The sequence below is a fragment of the Xiphophorus maculatus genome, chromosome 11 (assembly GCF_002775205.1).
Source record: "Xiphophorus maculatus strain JP 163 A chromosome 11, X_maculatus-5.0-male, whole genome shotgun sequence".
Taxonomy (NCBI): domain Eukaryota; kingdom Metazoa; phylum Chordata; class Actinopteri; order Cyprinodontiformes; family Poeciliidae; genus Xiphophorus; species Xiphophorus maculatus.
Genome location: NC_036453.1, coordinates 3,366,781 through 3,381,063, shown reverse-complemented (window position 1 = coordinate 3,381,063; position 14,283 = coordinate 3,366,781). Strand labels below are relative to the sequence as shown.

General features: G+C 41.9%; 2 protein-coding genes across 8 annotated transcripts in view; one reads left to right on the top strand and one right to left on the bottom strand.

Moving 5' to 3' along the window:
- LOC102221046 (citron Rho-interacting kinase-like) overlaps positions 1-5,960 on the top strand; it is a 64,330-nt gene extending 58,370 nt beyond the window's left edge. For all 4 annotated transcript variants that reach the window (XM_005802116.2, XM_023342177.1, XM_023342178.1 and 1 more), the window contains 7 exons: positions 528-636; positions 737-865; positions 2,540-2,620; positions 2,714-2,792; positions 2,874-3,047; positions 3,815-4,103; positions 4,811-5,960. In XM_005802116.2, the coding sequence (XP_005802173.1) occupies positions 528-636; positions 737-865; positions 2,540-2,620; positions 2,714-2,792; positions 2,874-3,047; positions 3,815-4,103; positions 4,811-4,834 (885 nt within the window). In that variant the 3' untranslated portion in view covers positions 4,835-5,960. The remainder of the gene's footprint in view (positions 1-527; positions 637-736; positions 866-2,539; positions 2,621-2,713; positions 2,793-2,873; positions 3,048-3,814; positions 4,104-4,810) is intronic.
- A 793-nt stretch (positions 5,961-6,753) lies between these two features.
- Positions 6,754-14,283, bottom strand: part of mtmr3 (myotubularin related protein 3) — a 36,524-nt gene continuing 28,994 nt past the window's right edge. For 2 of the 4 annotated variants that reach the window (XM_023341633.1, XM_023341634.1), the window contains one exon: positions 6,754-12,484. In XM_023341633.1, coding sequence (XP_023197401.1) covers positions 12,313-12,484 — 172 coding nt within the window. In that variant the 3' untranslated portion in view covers positions 6,754-12,312. Of the gene's footprint in view, positions 12,598-14,283 lie in introns of all 4 variants that reach the window. The other 2 variants (XM_023341635.1, XM_023341636.1) reach the window with 1 other exon arrangement.

Below are 14,283 nucleotides of genomic sequence, written 5' to 3'. Positions count from 1 at the left end.
TCCTCATGTGACTAAGCTGCTGAGTTCTGACCTAAATTTGTAATCCAGGTGATCTGTCTTATAAAGTACATACCTGAATCTAATTGAGAGTTTGTGACTACGCTGCCATCTACTGATGTTTTCCACTCACTAAGATTGAAATGAATGGACAAAAAGTTAGTTGTCTAGATGGAATGAATGAGATAGAAACAAAAACCGATACAAACGTCCAAAGACTTGCAGCTAAACTCTAGTTAGAAAGTTTGACCTCACTGGGGTTGAATATTAATGCAAGCTGCACTTGATTTGTCAACAAAATCATTTGTATTCCTCTTAAAAACTTTGTCCTACATTGTGTTGATCTATCATAAAATCCTAAAAGAATACCTCTGAGGTTGTAATGTAACAAAATGTGAAAAAAGTTTAAGGCTATGTTGATTTTTCCAACACATTTACAATCCTTCCATCTGACTTCAGTCCATACCGTCTGGCCTCACTCTCATGTCGTTTTCTCGTCGTTCTGTGCGCCAACATTCCTCGACTGGCAGGAAATTGAAACTTTGGAGCCGTGCAGCTGCATCCATCTGACCAGCTACAGCATCATCATCGGCACCAACAAGTTCTACGAGATCGAGATGAAGCAGTATGTGCTCGAGGGTAAGAATGCAAATAATGTGTGTGTTTGTGTGTGTGTGTGTGTTGTCTTCTGGAGACTGCAGGGTAACACTGCATCCCTCTGGTTGCTCCCGTCCTGCAGAGTTCCTGGACAAGAACGACGTGTCGCTGGCCTCGGCCGTGTTCGCAGCCTCTTCTCACAGCTTCCCCATCGCCATCTTACAGGTGGCCAGCAGCATGCAGAAGGAGGAATACCTTCTCTGTTTCCATGGTGAGTTCGAACATACACTGTACTGTCACCAGGAACTGATAGAACCCCACACAATGCGGAGGGTTATAAAAACTGCGTTTTTACTGGGATGCAAATCTTGTGTTTTGCAGCTTCAGGGTTATTTTTTAATGGTATCCATATAAGTACATTTTTTTAAAAATGTGTATGAATTACTACTGGATCAGATAGGATCCAGTAGAAGTGACGGGAGCAGATGTGCCTGAAATCATTTCCTTTCCCACAAACCACTTTGCATCAAACCAACTTCACATGCAGGAGGAAAAGTTGCTAAGAATGTTGTACATACAGGATGAAAGTGTCGATCGGTCTCCACCGGCGCAGAGCTTATGGGCAGCAAGTGGATCTGAGTCTGCAGCACGTGAAGACGATCTTTTAGTGGGAGGACAGAAAGAATCAGCTTTTGTTTAAAAAAACAATCAGAAGAAGAGAGGACCAAAACTCTAAATATTCAAATAAATTTGATGTATTTGCCAGTTGAATGAAATTATATGCTAAGTGTTGACAGGAATCAAAAAGATAAATGTAAAGCACTGGAATACTGTTGAAGCTTCAAAACATTTAGAGGTCAATTGGGATGTAAAAGTGTTTTCTTCTTCTCTAGCTCCTTCTGTCACAGTTTAGGAATCTACAGCTAGAATGAGAAAACTAACAGGATCAGATATCTAGAGATCAGACATGGTCCACATACCAAGACTTAAAGGGATCCTGAAACCACAAAAATATACCGTCTGATCGTTTCAATTTCTATCACCAACATGCCAGAGAAGTGCTGCTGTGTGGAGCTGCTCACTGCTGCTCAGCTGGCTGAAAGAGAAAACTTCACGGTTCTCTTGTTTAGCAGAAAAACTGTTTCAGCAGTTTGGTAACATTCCAGGTTCAGAAAACACAGACAGTCATGGCTGACTTTGAAACTGTACTAAAAAAAATATACTATTCTGCCAGAAGATTTATCTCTAAATTGAAGTTGTGTTTTAGTATTTTTCAATTTGTACAAATATTTGTTGCCTCAGTGCAAGATCACGTTATGCATTTTTATTTCGGATGCTTGTGCAAATACTGACAAAGCAATGTTTTTATTCAACATCAGTGGAGTGCAACAGGGACTTCGAATTTTACTGCGATGTTTTGTGGCACTATTGTGATAACTATGAAAATGATGATTTAAAAAGAACTGCCACTTCCTTTTTACGTAAAAAACAAAAGTGGTAGTTTGGCTGAATGGCTGTGAAACACAAGTACTGCTCTTGAAAAACATTCCCATTAAAAATAGATTTTTTCAGGACGCCACTTAATTGAAGTGTGAATTAAGCTGCTCAAATTTAATCATATTTTTGAATTTACTGATGCTCTGGTGAAACAAACAATGGAGAAAATAGTAAAAAAAAAAAAAAAAGTCCAATAATACTGTCAGTGTTTTTCTCTAATGTCACTCATTCATCGAGACAACGATAAATCAAAATTCTGATCATAATAAATTTTTCATGATAAATTAGAACTGATAAATCGGTTATCAATGTCATGAATTATCAAACCGTCCACAATGTGAAATCCTCAGCTTGTTTTTCAACATTTTCTCAGCGAACTGTTGGCGTCTATTGCCAAACAAACATCATCGTTTTATTTCCTGTGGCTGTAACAAATGTTTTGTGACAGAGTTTGGTTTCTTTGTGGATTCGTACGGACGAAGAAGTCGGACCGATGAAATCAAGTGGAGCCGCGTGCCTCTGTCGTTTGGTAAAAGCAACTTTTATCTTGCTGGTTTCATTTGTCTCTCAGCTCCACCTATCTTTACTGTCGTTGAGTAAGTTTGTGTGTCCTGTAATGCAGCCTACAGAGAACCCTACCTGTTTGTCACCTACTTCAACTCCCTGGATGTGATTGAAGTCCAGGGACACGCAGCAGTGTGGTGAGGCAGATCAGTCACTTCGTAACTCTCATCTAAAAGTCTTTGTGCTGGAAGCTCTTAAAGCTCTGTTCATGTTTCCAGCCCCGCGGTGCTGGCCCACCTGGACATTCCCAACCCGCGCTACCTTGGCCCAGCCATCTCCTCCGGAGCCGTTTACCTGGCCTCCTCCTACCAGAGCAAGCTGCGGGTCATCTGCTGCAAGGGAAGCCTGATCAGAGAGTCTGGAGAGCTGCAGAGGACCGGCTCCAGCAGAGGGTCAGCTGACCACACGACCGCACCGTTACAAAACACACAGACACTCGATTTAGAGCCACACTATGTAACTGTTACAAACTTAAGTGTTCTTGCAGACTTGTTCAAATCGTTGCTGACAGTGTAACATGAGACAGAAAGTCTATGAAAAACGATTGAGCTCCTCCTCCTCCATCCAGTGCTGCTACTGCAGAAACTCAGTTTGCAGTCAGAAACCACCAATCAGAGTTTTAGCATTATCAATCAAGCTCATGTACGTGCTGCTAAATGTGCTAATGGTGGAGAAACAACTTACCGTGACAGAAAAACTGTTAGCCTGAGCATTCATGGCAGGTTATCAAGATACGAATGTTTCATATCAGTCGATATCAATAATTGATTAGACAAGTGGCATGGCCAGTCCTGATTTATCCACTGTTTTCATTTTTTATTTTTAAGTAATTATGAAACTACTAAACTGCTGCTGTGCAAGTTACTCAACAGGTTGTTGCTAGGTAACCAAGGAGTGAGTTAATTGATGCCACCAATCTTACTGAACGTATAATCGATTGATATTGATCACATGTCTATCAAGATATATGTTGTTTTTGGTTTATTATCCAACCCAACTGTGTCCATGACAACGCTGAGCCACCTAACACCAAGTTAGGATTGTTTTTTTAACCAACGTCTTTGTGGGTCAAAGGTCAGTGTACTGACATCTAAAGTTAGTATCTGACAGGATTGTGGTCAGGCAGTGAAGCCGTTTCTCTCTGCTCTGTCATCTGCAGCAGCCCCAGTAAGCGAGGCCCCCCCACCTACACGGAGCACATCACCAAGCGATTGACTTCGGGCCCCGGCAGCCATGACGGTTTGCACCGGGAGCCGAGCACCCCGCACCGTTACCGGGAGGGTCGCACAGAGTTCAGAAGAGACAAGTCTCCTGCTCGTCCCCTGGACAGAGAGAAGTCCCCCGGCAGGGTGTTGGACAGTCGCAGGGAACGGTCTCCTGGGAGATTTGGGGACAGCACTCGACTCCATGCCGGGTCCGTCCGGACACAGCTAGCCCCCGTTAACAAGGTGTGTATGGTGGGATCCCAGTGGTTCTGAAAACAGGCTGCTATGTGTTACATGAAGGTACAACATCCTGAACAAAGCAACATGAAGCACAGAGACTCTCAGACATGTTTATGGTCCTTGAACCGTTTTACATTTAGTAAAAGTACAACCACAACCAGAGGAGAATTGTATTGAAATTCTAAAGCTTTTTTTCTCCCAGAATGCTGTGCAGTTCTGGATCGGCGTTCATTGAATATTCCTCATGTTGAATATTCTATCAGACATACTGATATTGACCACATATCTATCGCAATATACAGTATATAGTTATTGATTTATTGTACAGCCTTCATATATATATATATATATATATATATATATATATATATATATATATATATATATATATATATATATATATATATATATATATATATATATGTTTTTCTTTTTAATTTGGTTTTACATTTATCTCTTTATCTCTTGATTGAACCATGACAGGGGCATCACTTTATCACAGGACAAAATACCTGGAATATTGTGGTTGTATAGTGACAAAATGTGTAAAGGTTCAATGGACATGAAAACTTTTGAGCTTCAGCAGTTTGAATGACTTTCCTCTATAATGTAACGTTACAATAATTCAGTGGTTCTTAATTATTTTTTGTCATGCCCCCCATAGGGATTATAATTTTCCTATTATGTTTTTCTGTGTTGTTGGTTTGCAGGTCTGGGATCAGTCATCAGTGTGAGTCCTCCATGCTGCTAGTGACTGAAACCCTGGTTCCAGTGTGAGTTGAAGCACAGCGATCCACTGTGTCTGAGGCCATCGCCTGTACATACTGCAGCCTGAGCTCCTGGTTCAGCCACACCGCAGCGACAGGAGTCTCCTGTGACAATCCTCGTTCCAACATGTGCTTTCACGGACATTACCCCGCAGTAGGTCTGGTTGGCAGGGAGGTGGCGCTGTTCTCCAGGTTGTGAGAATCTTTTCTTATCTAATCCGCTGTACATATACGTGTGAGTTTTTATAAAGGGAACAGTCGGCCGGTGAAGCCATGTCTATTTTTTTTAAAAAGAGTTTCTAAAGATGTTGCAGGGAGATTCGTAATGTTGTTGGCTAAGAAACAATATAATCCTCTCATTATGAATTATGACTTTAAGGTGTTTTTTTTCTTCTCTGCTCCGAGAGTGAGACCAGATTTTATTTACCTTGAGAAAGCTCTCTGAGGGGCAACTCTTTGCACATTCGATTGGGTTGAACAAGACTTACAGACTTGCTCTCGTCACATGACCAGTCTTCTTACTTCAGACCAAACTGAAAGGTCCTCTTCACTAACTAGCCTTTGATAGATTTACATGCATATGACTGCTTTATTGACCGTTGTTGTCCGGCCTCACTAAAACAAGTAAGCAATGTTTTTGCTCCGAGTGTTCTTTGTGGTGTTTTTTTTTTAGCAAACCTACGATAAAGAAACATGCAGCTCTGCCTCTTGATGCCAGACGTCGCACAGTCGAGCAGGTCCAGCCGCCTCAGCTTGCTCTTAGTCCGCCGCCGCTGCTGATTGTGGTACAGATGTCCCGTTCCTGTGCTGTGATATGAAGTCTAGTAACTGTCAGGAGGGTTGTCACCTCCCCTCTCCCCGCGTTGTTTCTTTGGGCCAATAAGAACACCTCCACATCAACATCAGTGAGCATGACTTACTTAATAAAGCATTAGCTGCTTTTGGATCTTGATTCTTTTTCTTGGTTGTTCTCTTTTTGTCATGTAATCCACTTGACTTTGCATTCGGTAAGTAGGCATTGGTGTTAGTAACTTAAGATTTTCTTGATTTCTAAAGCTGTACAAGAGAACATACATTAAACACGATCAAAGGATCTGTTGTCGTCTTTGATTCACCAGCAGATATTCACAGGATTCCAACATAACTCCAGATTGTTTTTTTTGTGGGCTCTAGTGTCCTTTATATGAAAGTAGGCTGACAGGAAACAGGGAAAGAGAGGAGGGAAGACATGTGGTAAATGTCGCTGGGTCCGGGAATCGAACCCGCGACGGCCACGTCGAGGACTCAAGGCCTCCAAACGTGGGTCGTGCTAACCACTACGCCACCACGGCACGCCCCTCCAGACTTTTTTTTAACTAGAAATGTACAAGTTCACTGTAGATTTGCAGCTGATGTTTGACTTGAAAAATTAAGGAGCAAATATAATGGATGGACTGACAAACTGACAAACAGATTAATGGATGAGTAAGTGGATAAATGGGTTGAACGGTGGATAAATAGATGAATGACAAACTAACAAACATGACTGGAACAGAGAAAGAAATGTAAATGTTTTCATGTAATGTATCCAGACCTGGAGAACCCTTAAAGGGACACAGTGCCATTTTATAGCACTTGATTGTGCTGAAAGAAATGTCACTTTGCAATTTGAGCCCTCAGACTTTGGAGAGCGTTGCAGTTTATTTTGCTCTATTTTTTTTGGACTGGGAAGTTGGAGTTTCCCCAATTCTGAGTTTAACTGGAACAAAGCATTGGATTAAGAAATATTTATCTTGAAGTCAGCAGTCAGGCAGTTCCACCAGGTGTTTGCTAATTGCAGCTCCTGTGAGCGTGGCACATGGGAGACATTGTCATTGTGAAAGCAGGAATCAGATAAAACCCACCGCTTTGGTTCAGCTAGTTTATTTTTCATTTGAATTCTACAACAATGTAATGCTCTGTAAAGTAAATCCAATAAAACTAAATATCCAGACTGAACAAGGAGCACTTGTTACAGGAAGTTGCTATGTACAGCTACACACTCCTCTGACAGACAGAAGGTTCAAAGTCCTTGTCAAACACGGAGGAGAAGAAGAAAAGAAGTAAAACCAACCAAAAACATGACTGATCCCCTTGTGAGAGACCCGTAATAAACTGCTTGGCACCAGTCTCCACCAAAAGAGTCCCACTCACTCAGTCAGTCTCTCACAGCAATGCCTGACACACACACACACACACGCACACACACACACACACACACACACACACACACACACACACACACACACACACACACACACACACACACACACACACACACGTCCAGTGATTACTGGGCCGCTGCAGCGAAGCCTCCGACAGAGAATGTCGGCGTAAGCTGAGAAGGATAAACATCTGCAGACCGAGATGATTTCTTGGGATGGGGGGGAAGAGGGTACAGCAACAGGTGTGTTGCGCGACACTCCTACACACACCGTGCTCCTTTCAATACTGAGGAGCACAGCGCTCGTTCAGTTGCAGCTGATCTGTGGCAGCGTCTACTTAATGTCGTGCAATATTCATCAATGTAGACAGTTCACATTCATGGATTGTTGAAGATAAGATGGCGGCTCGTTACGCCTGCAGCGGGGAGGAAATGGGAAGGGGCTGATGGCGTGAGGGAAGATTAAAGAGCTTTAGCCTCACAAAGGCCTCTTAAAGCCAGACAATACATTTCATTTCGTTTTGTTCCGTGGACCAATTGATTAAAAAATATGTCATATAGTGATAAACAAAATAGTTTGGAATGAGAATGACAGATTATCTCAAACATGTTAAAATTAAGAGTCCTCCGCTAACGGGCGAACACAGGTCAATTAAAGCACGTGCAGCAGGAAAGCTAACGCACTGTTAGCAGCAGGTCAGCTGCACGCGCCACTCATTTACACACACAAACGCACCACGAGGCGTTCAGGACCCACACTCTCTTTTATCAGATACATTTGTGCACTTCAGCTGATTAAAATAAACATGCTGCTTCTGCGCCTAACTGCGGCTGGGCGATATGACTTGCACTGATTTTATTGTCTCGCTTTCTGGTCTTACAAAGAAAATACAAATATTTTCAAAAAGTGGCTTTTATTTCAATCAGACCTGTGAGATGTACGACGGTGTATAAGTAGCTATTAGGCTACACGAATTTTTAATGACATGAATAAAGTCATAATATTAGCGAAATAAAAGCGACTCCTCTTTTTCTTTTTTAACCAAAAGAACGTCTTTAAATTACGAGGGGAGGGTCGTTCTAGAGAAAAAAGATTCGATAGTTAAAAAGGTCCGTCTGTGTGGTTCTTCTAAATAAACTCAATCGTTTCAAAGTCCTGCTAATAAGTCAAAGCTGACGTGTCATTTCCGTATTAGAAAAAAAAACATTAAAGTAGAACTCCACGCGCTCGACATTCCTCATTTTAAGTTTTTATTATTTTTCGGGAGAGTTATAAAATGACTACATTCTCCTAATTTTACGAGAATGTAAAATTGGGAGAATATTCGAGCAGAAAATTATCGACTGTAGTCTTATAATACTATGACTTTAACTTTGCAATTAAAAAAACAAATTAAAGCCGCAAGAGGCGCTCGAGGCCCTCGCAGCGAAGCGCGCCGCCGGCCTCGTGGCGAACGCAACGCCACGCTCTCGCGCAGTTTCCGCAGCCGTCCGCCAGGCGACACACACCGGCGTCTTAGGCAGCGCTTCGTGACGACGCACAAGCGCAGTCGAACTGAATTGCAAATTCAAGCTATTGGGCTCTTTAAAGATTAACAAAGGTCAATCCTAGCAAGCATGTATGATTTACAGCAGTCTTACTCAACCTGTGGTCCGTGGACCATTTGTGGTGCGAGGGCACCGCCTAGTGGACAGAAAAGAACTCGATGACTACTTGTATGATCAGAGGAGGCCAAGTTATAGCGGCTGGAACGGTTAGTGGTAGGAATCGTTCCAGTTAGTCAGAACTGCTCTTTGCTCTGTAATGAATGATGCTCTGCTTTCAGGTAAACAGCTACTGTCAATTTCATTTAATTTTGTAACTCAAAATGCCAAAGTAGACCTCTTAAGTCTGTTGTGGCCAGCCACATTTACCAAACAGCACCATGCTTCTCATTAGGATGAACAAAGAAAAATACATGAGAGACTCATATTTTCATTTCAGGTTGCATCATATATTAAGATGTGTTATGGCGGGTGCAATTTTGGATTAAGTGATCTTTGACAGCTTGTTAAATGGGTTCACTGGTCCTCAGCCTGAGACAGTTTGAGAAACACTGATTTAGAGACGTAGGCAAACTGAGGGATTAGGATTCGCAATTCAGCCATGACCACATGTTCCCACCAGCGTTGAAAGAAGGATTTATCATCATGTTATTCTAATTCATTAAACACAGTTTAATATCTGCATGAAGTAGAGATTAAGAGGAAGGAAAATAGGAAAACAGGTGACTTCCTGTTAGAAGGTGGCAGGTCTGAAGTGATGTCACCAATTGACTATTTGAATGTGATGAGCTCATCACATTCGTCTGTGACGATACAAATGAAGTTTGATGCAGCTGGGAGCTTATATTGGGAAGTTATTACATCTTGATGTTTCATGGCGAATGGCCAGATTTGAGGCTTGGCCACGCCCACATGCTTTGACATAGGAAAATTCCTTTGATAACTTTTGACCCTCAATGGCTCAAGACTGTGCTGACTGAGTTTGAAGCCTGGCTCTCGAAAGCTCTAGGACGAGTTCGCTCAGACACGACATCAATAAAATGGACATGATGGCGGATTTGATCCTGAACATATACGCAAAGTAAATTTTTTCGATGACTTTTAAAGCCCTATGCCTTTACTGCATTCTGACCAAGAATGAAGCCGATAGGTCGAAATCCCGAGGAGGAGTTCGTTAAAGTTTGACATGAGTAAAAGTGAAAAATGGGCAAAATTTGACCTTTGACTCAAAATGGCCGCCTCCCTGTGCATTTTAGAGGATACCTCCAAGAGACTTTTATTCTTGATTTGGGGGTATCTACCTACGTACAGAGTTTCAGATTTCTACGACCTACAGTTTCTCCCAACTCACGTTAGGGGGCGCTGTAGAGCAGTTTGGCCGATTCCACCAGAATCCGAAAATTTTCCTTGGGGGACAATTTTGGTGTGTTTTTGAATATGTTAGCGGTCCCAAACAGCGACGTAAAGTGGCGGAATATATATATATATATATATATAAAAACAACAATAAGAAATCCTGCAAATTCAATAGGCCTTCGCCAGCACTTTGTTGCTAGTAAATAAAAGTCGTAGTCTGGCGCCATTCTGTGGTAAAGTTAACCTGAATTCATAGAAGCTGTAAAACACGCTTATGAAACACGATGACATCACTCTGACCTATGGAAACCCAAGGAGTGCTTTGGTGGGGGAAAAAAAAAAATCTTGATTTTCCATAAATGTAATCTTTATAAACAAAAAAAATCAAATCAATATATCGCCCAGCCCTATGTCTAAACAACAACAAAAAGACGATCGTTGGGATGCTAATCTATTCTTTCAGGTGTGTACCTTTTTATTTTAAAACTCAGCAAAACAGGAGAAAATGTATTGAACAATGACAAAAACCAAGGCCTTTGTTGATGACAAAAGTCACCGAGCAACTAGAAGTCAGGTGTGCGTGTGTATGAACAATTACAAAGTAGAGGTAGTGTGTGGAGATGGTTTGAATGGAGTCATATATCGAAGTTAAGATGAGATGCTTTGATTTGGGCCACTGTTTTCTCAGTGCATAGATGATACTGTTAATCCACTGAACGTTTCATTCAAGATGGCGCCCCTCCGCTCCGTCACAGGACCCCATCAACAGATCAAACAACGCAGCTGATCCTAAAGGGACGAACCTGTCAGAATCAGTTCAAAACCATCTCTCACCCCCCTGATTATCCTGCAGCAACTGAATTATCTGGATTCCTAACAGCAATTTAACAACAACTCTTTAATAAATAACCTCCAAATAATAAATCGCATTCAAAGGAGAAAACCACTGCAGCATCAAAACAGGATTCTCTAATTTTTAAAAAAAAAAAACAACAATCCTGTTCCTCTTCTGGCAGGATACAAAATATAGGTATTTTTGTGCAATTTTAACAAGAGAACAAAGAAATAAAAAAAAAAAGAAATGTGACTAATTAAATGAGCCACTATTCAAGAATTCTATACAGTTTTCTCAAATGCTATATATGTATCTGAATATATTATTTCATTCATTTATTTTACAAAAAGAAAAAGAGTGTGTCTGCGTGTGTGTGAGCGCAAGGAGGTCATTGAATAGGATGCGCCGCAGAGAAGCTTTGCTGTCTGATCTCACAAAGAGCCCTTCCCCCTGCTGCTGGTCTCCCAGGGCAGCAGGGATCATCGCTGCAGCAACACCCAAAACGCTTCCTAACTGGATTTTCACCAGCAGAGTGACCCACATGCTGGGAGCTGACGGTTCAGTCCTGTAGTTACACAAAGCTTTACACTGCAAAAACACAAACTCTTAAGGATTTTTGGTCTAGTTTCTACTGCAAATATCTTGGTACATTTGAAACAAGACAGAAATTAACCTACAAGATGTAGGGACTTTGAATTCCTTAATGTTGATGAAAATGTGCAAGTTTCACTGGCAGATTAAACGTGTTTGTTATAAGTAAAACGATCTGATAATGAAACCAACACTACTTCATTAATATTAAGGAATTCTTGACTTAAAGCAAGATCCTATCAAGCTGGAAAGGTGCCTGTAAGTTAGTTTTCACTTGTAAGACATTTCAGTAGAAACCAGACCAAGTCAGTTTGGTTTAACGCTCTTTAAGAAGCCTTCAAATCTGGGATTTTGATTAGACGGAAAAATGTGCAAACCAGAAAAAAAACCCAAAAAAACAGTGGAGTCTGAATGGTGCCAGTGATTTCTTTACACCATTTGTGTGAAGATTTCTGATACAGGGAGATTCTCTTTCCACTTGTTGGTTTGTTTTGTTTCTCAATCCAGAGGAAAAACTTCAGCTCAGTGTAAGAAGTGACGTCTGCAGAAGCTCTGGGTGGCGGCGAGGCGCTGGAGCTGTCGGCTGTTCGGAGCTCCGCACCGAGACTTGCTTCTCTCGGCACCTGGAAAGTCCATTCTCGCTCCTTGAAGTGCAATTTCCTCACTGCCACACACACACACACACACACCCACCCACACACGCACGCCCACGCACACACACCCCTCCAGACACTAACATTCAGAGTTCTTGTTGCGTAGCCAGCATGTCATCCTAAAAATATACACTTTAAACTCCAGATGGGCAACACACACCCCCACCCACACACACACGGGACATTCTGCGTAGCTTCCTGTGCTCCTGAGCGGTGCGTTTGTGTCGGCGGCTGGTGGCCCGACCCGGTCTGACCCGGCCCGGCCCGGTTCCGCTGCGCTCCGTCAGTTGGAGCTCGCCGCGATGGGTTTCTCGAGCTCGAGGTCGAGAGGAGCGGAGTTGAGCTGGAGGCTGCTGTAGCAGTTCTTACACACGCGGCACGGCTCGAACAGCTGCTGGCTTGGCACAGGGATCTTTTGGTCGCAACAGCTGGCGCAGAACACGTTGCCGCAGTTCCTGCAGAGGGAGACAGAGGGCGATCACGTCCTCAGCTAGCAGGCATTTTCTGAGGCTAAACCGTGCACGGTGGGTCTGAGCGATCAGCAGCTCCCGTTATCGTTCGTTTGGACCTGCAGCACATGGTGGAACAGGCAGGGACACAAAACACACAGGATCATCACTGTGAAATATCGCTACATGTTCTAACAGGAAGCAGAGGAACAGCTGAACTACCGGCTCAGATAAAGACGGAGACGGACAGAGGAATCAAATCATTTTCTGCTTCGTAGCCAGAATCAGAAACTCAAAGTTGTTTGTCGTTTTCTTTCTGATCAGTAAACGCACCATAATAAAACTTTTCACTGTAAAATGAGTTTGAACTAAAATGAGTTTTAAGGCCAGTTTTAGCCTTTTCAGCTTCTGTCTTTCATGGAACACGCAGAATTTGGGAACGTTGGAACAGTCAGGATACACATTCTATAGAGAACACACAAGACTACGGCCAAAACGATTAATCGCGATGAATCGATTATTGAAATAATTGTCAAATAATTTACTAATTGATTACTCATTAGCTGGAGGATACTGATTCAAAAAGGGTCGTTTGCAGAAAGAAGAACTATAACATATTTGCATACATTTTCATAAAAAAAAATAAACTTTGTAAATTTGTTCTACCTCATGTGGATAAGTCAAGCAGCATGTTGACGTTAGAAGTAGTTTTTAGCTTCAGATGCATTCTTTGCTAAAACATAGCTAAAGGAATACTACATTGCTGCATTTTGAGGAATAAAATCATTATTTTCTTATTTTAAAAAGGGATATATTTAATATACTGCAAATATGGCAAAAAAAAAAAAATCATCAGAATGTGGCAATATGTTTTTCATCTGATTAATCGATTAATGGTTAGAATAATCGATTACTGAATATAATCATTATCTGCAGCCCTACATCAGACCGTTGTTTTTGTAATGCTAGCTGGATTACTTGGACAATTACTCATTTAAATGGGAATAAACATCTTAAAATATTTGCTCAGGCAGTTTTACTTTGTTTTCTAATAGTAAATCTGTTTCACAGAGCAACATTACCTTTGCTCCAACTATAAACGATTATTACTCAATAGTACAGTTAAAACAAAATCTTTTTTTAAAATTTTTTATAAATACTTGTATTCTAGCTCTGAAATAGAAAAAACTCAGAATCAGTTGAAATCAGTATTTGACAAGAGAAACATTTATGAGACCTGGAGACCGGCCAGTAAGCGAGACGGACGCCAACACTCAGATCCCCATGCTCACATTCAGATGTCAGGCCATGCGCACACACACACCCCTACACACACTGTGGTGCACTGCTTCCTGAGCCGAACTGAACCGCAGTAAAACAAACAAAAAAAAAACTTCTGGGTCTCCAGTTTTTTATTTCAACCAAGTGATGGCAGCAGCTCTGGGTGCCATGCTGTGGAGCTGGAGGGGGGGGGGGGTGGGATGTGGGGGGAGCATGCTGCCGGGGCAACTGGATGCTGATGTGCTGCTATGGTGGGTTGAGGCTGAGGCAGTCCACTTCTGTTCTGATTAGCAAATCAATTTCTCTAATGAACTTAAAAAAAGGGGGGAAAAAAATCAGCCTTCGACCAATCACAGCGGGCCTGGTCACGGCGCCATGCTTTCACTTACAGCCAGTTAAAAACACAACACTCTGTGGAACCGTACAGCAGGAGGAAAACTCTGCTGTCAGAAATCAGCGTGTCCCTGTGAAGCTACTGATCAGTTTAAAAAAAAATAATAATAATAATCAACCAAAACGGAGCA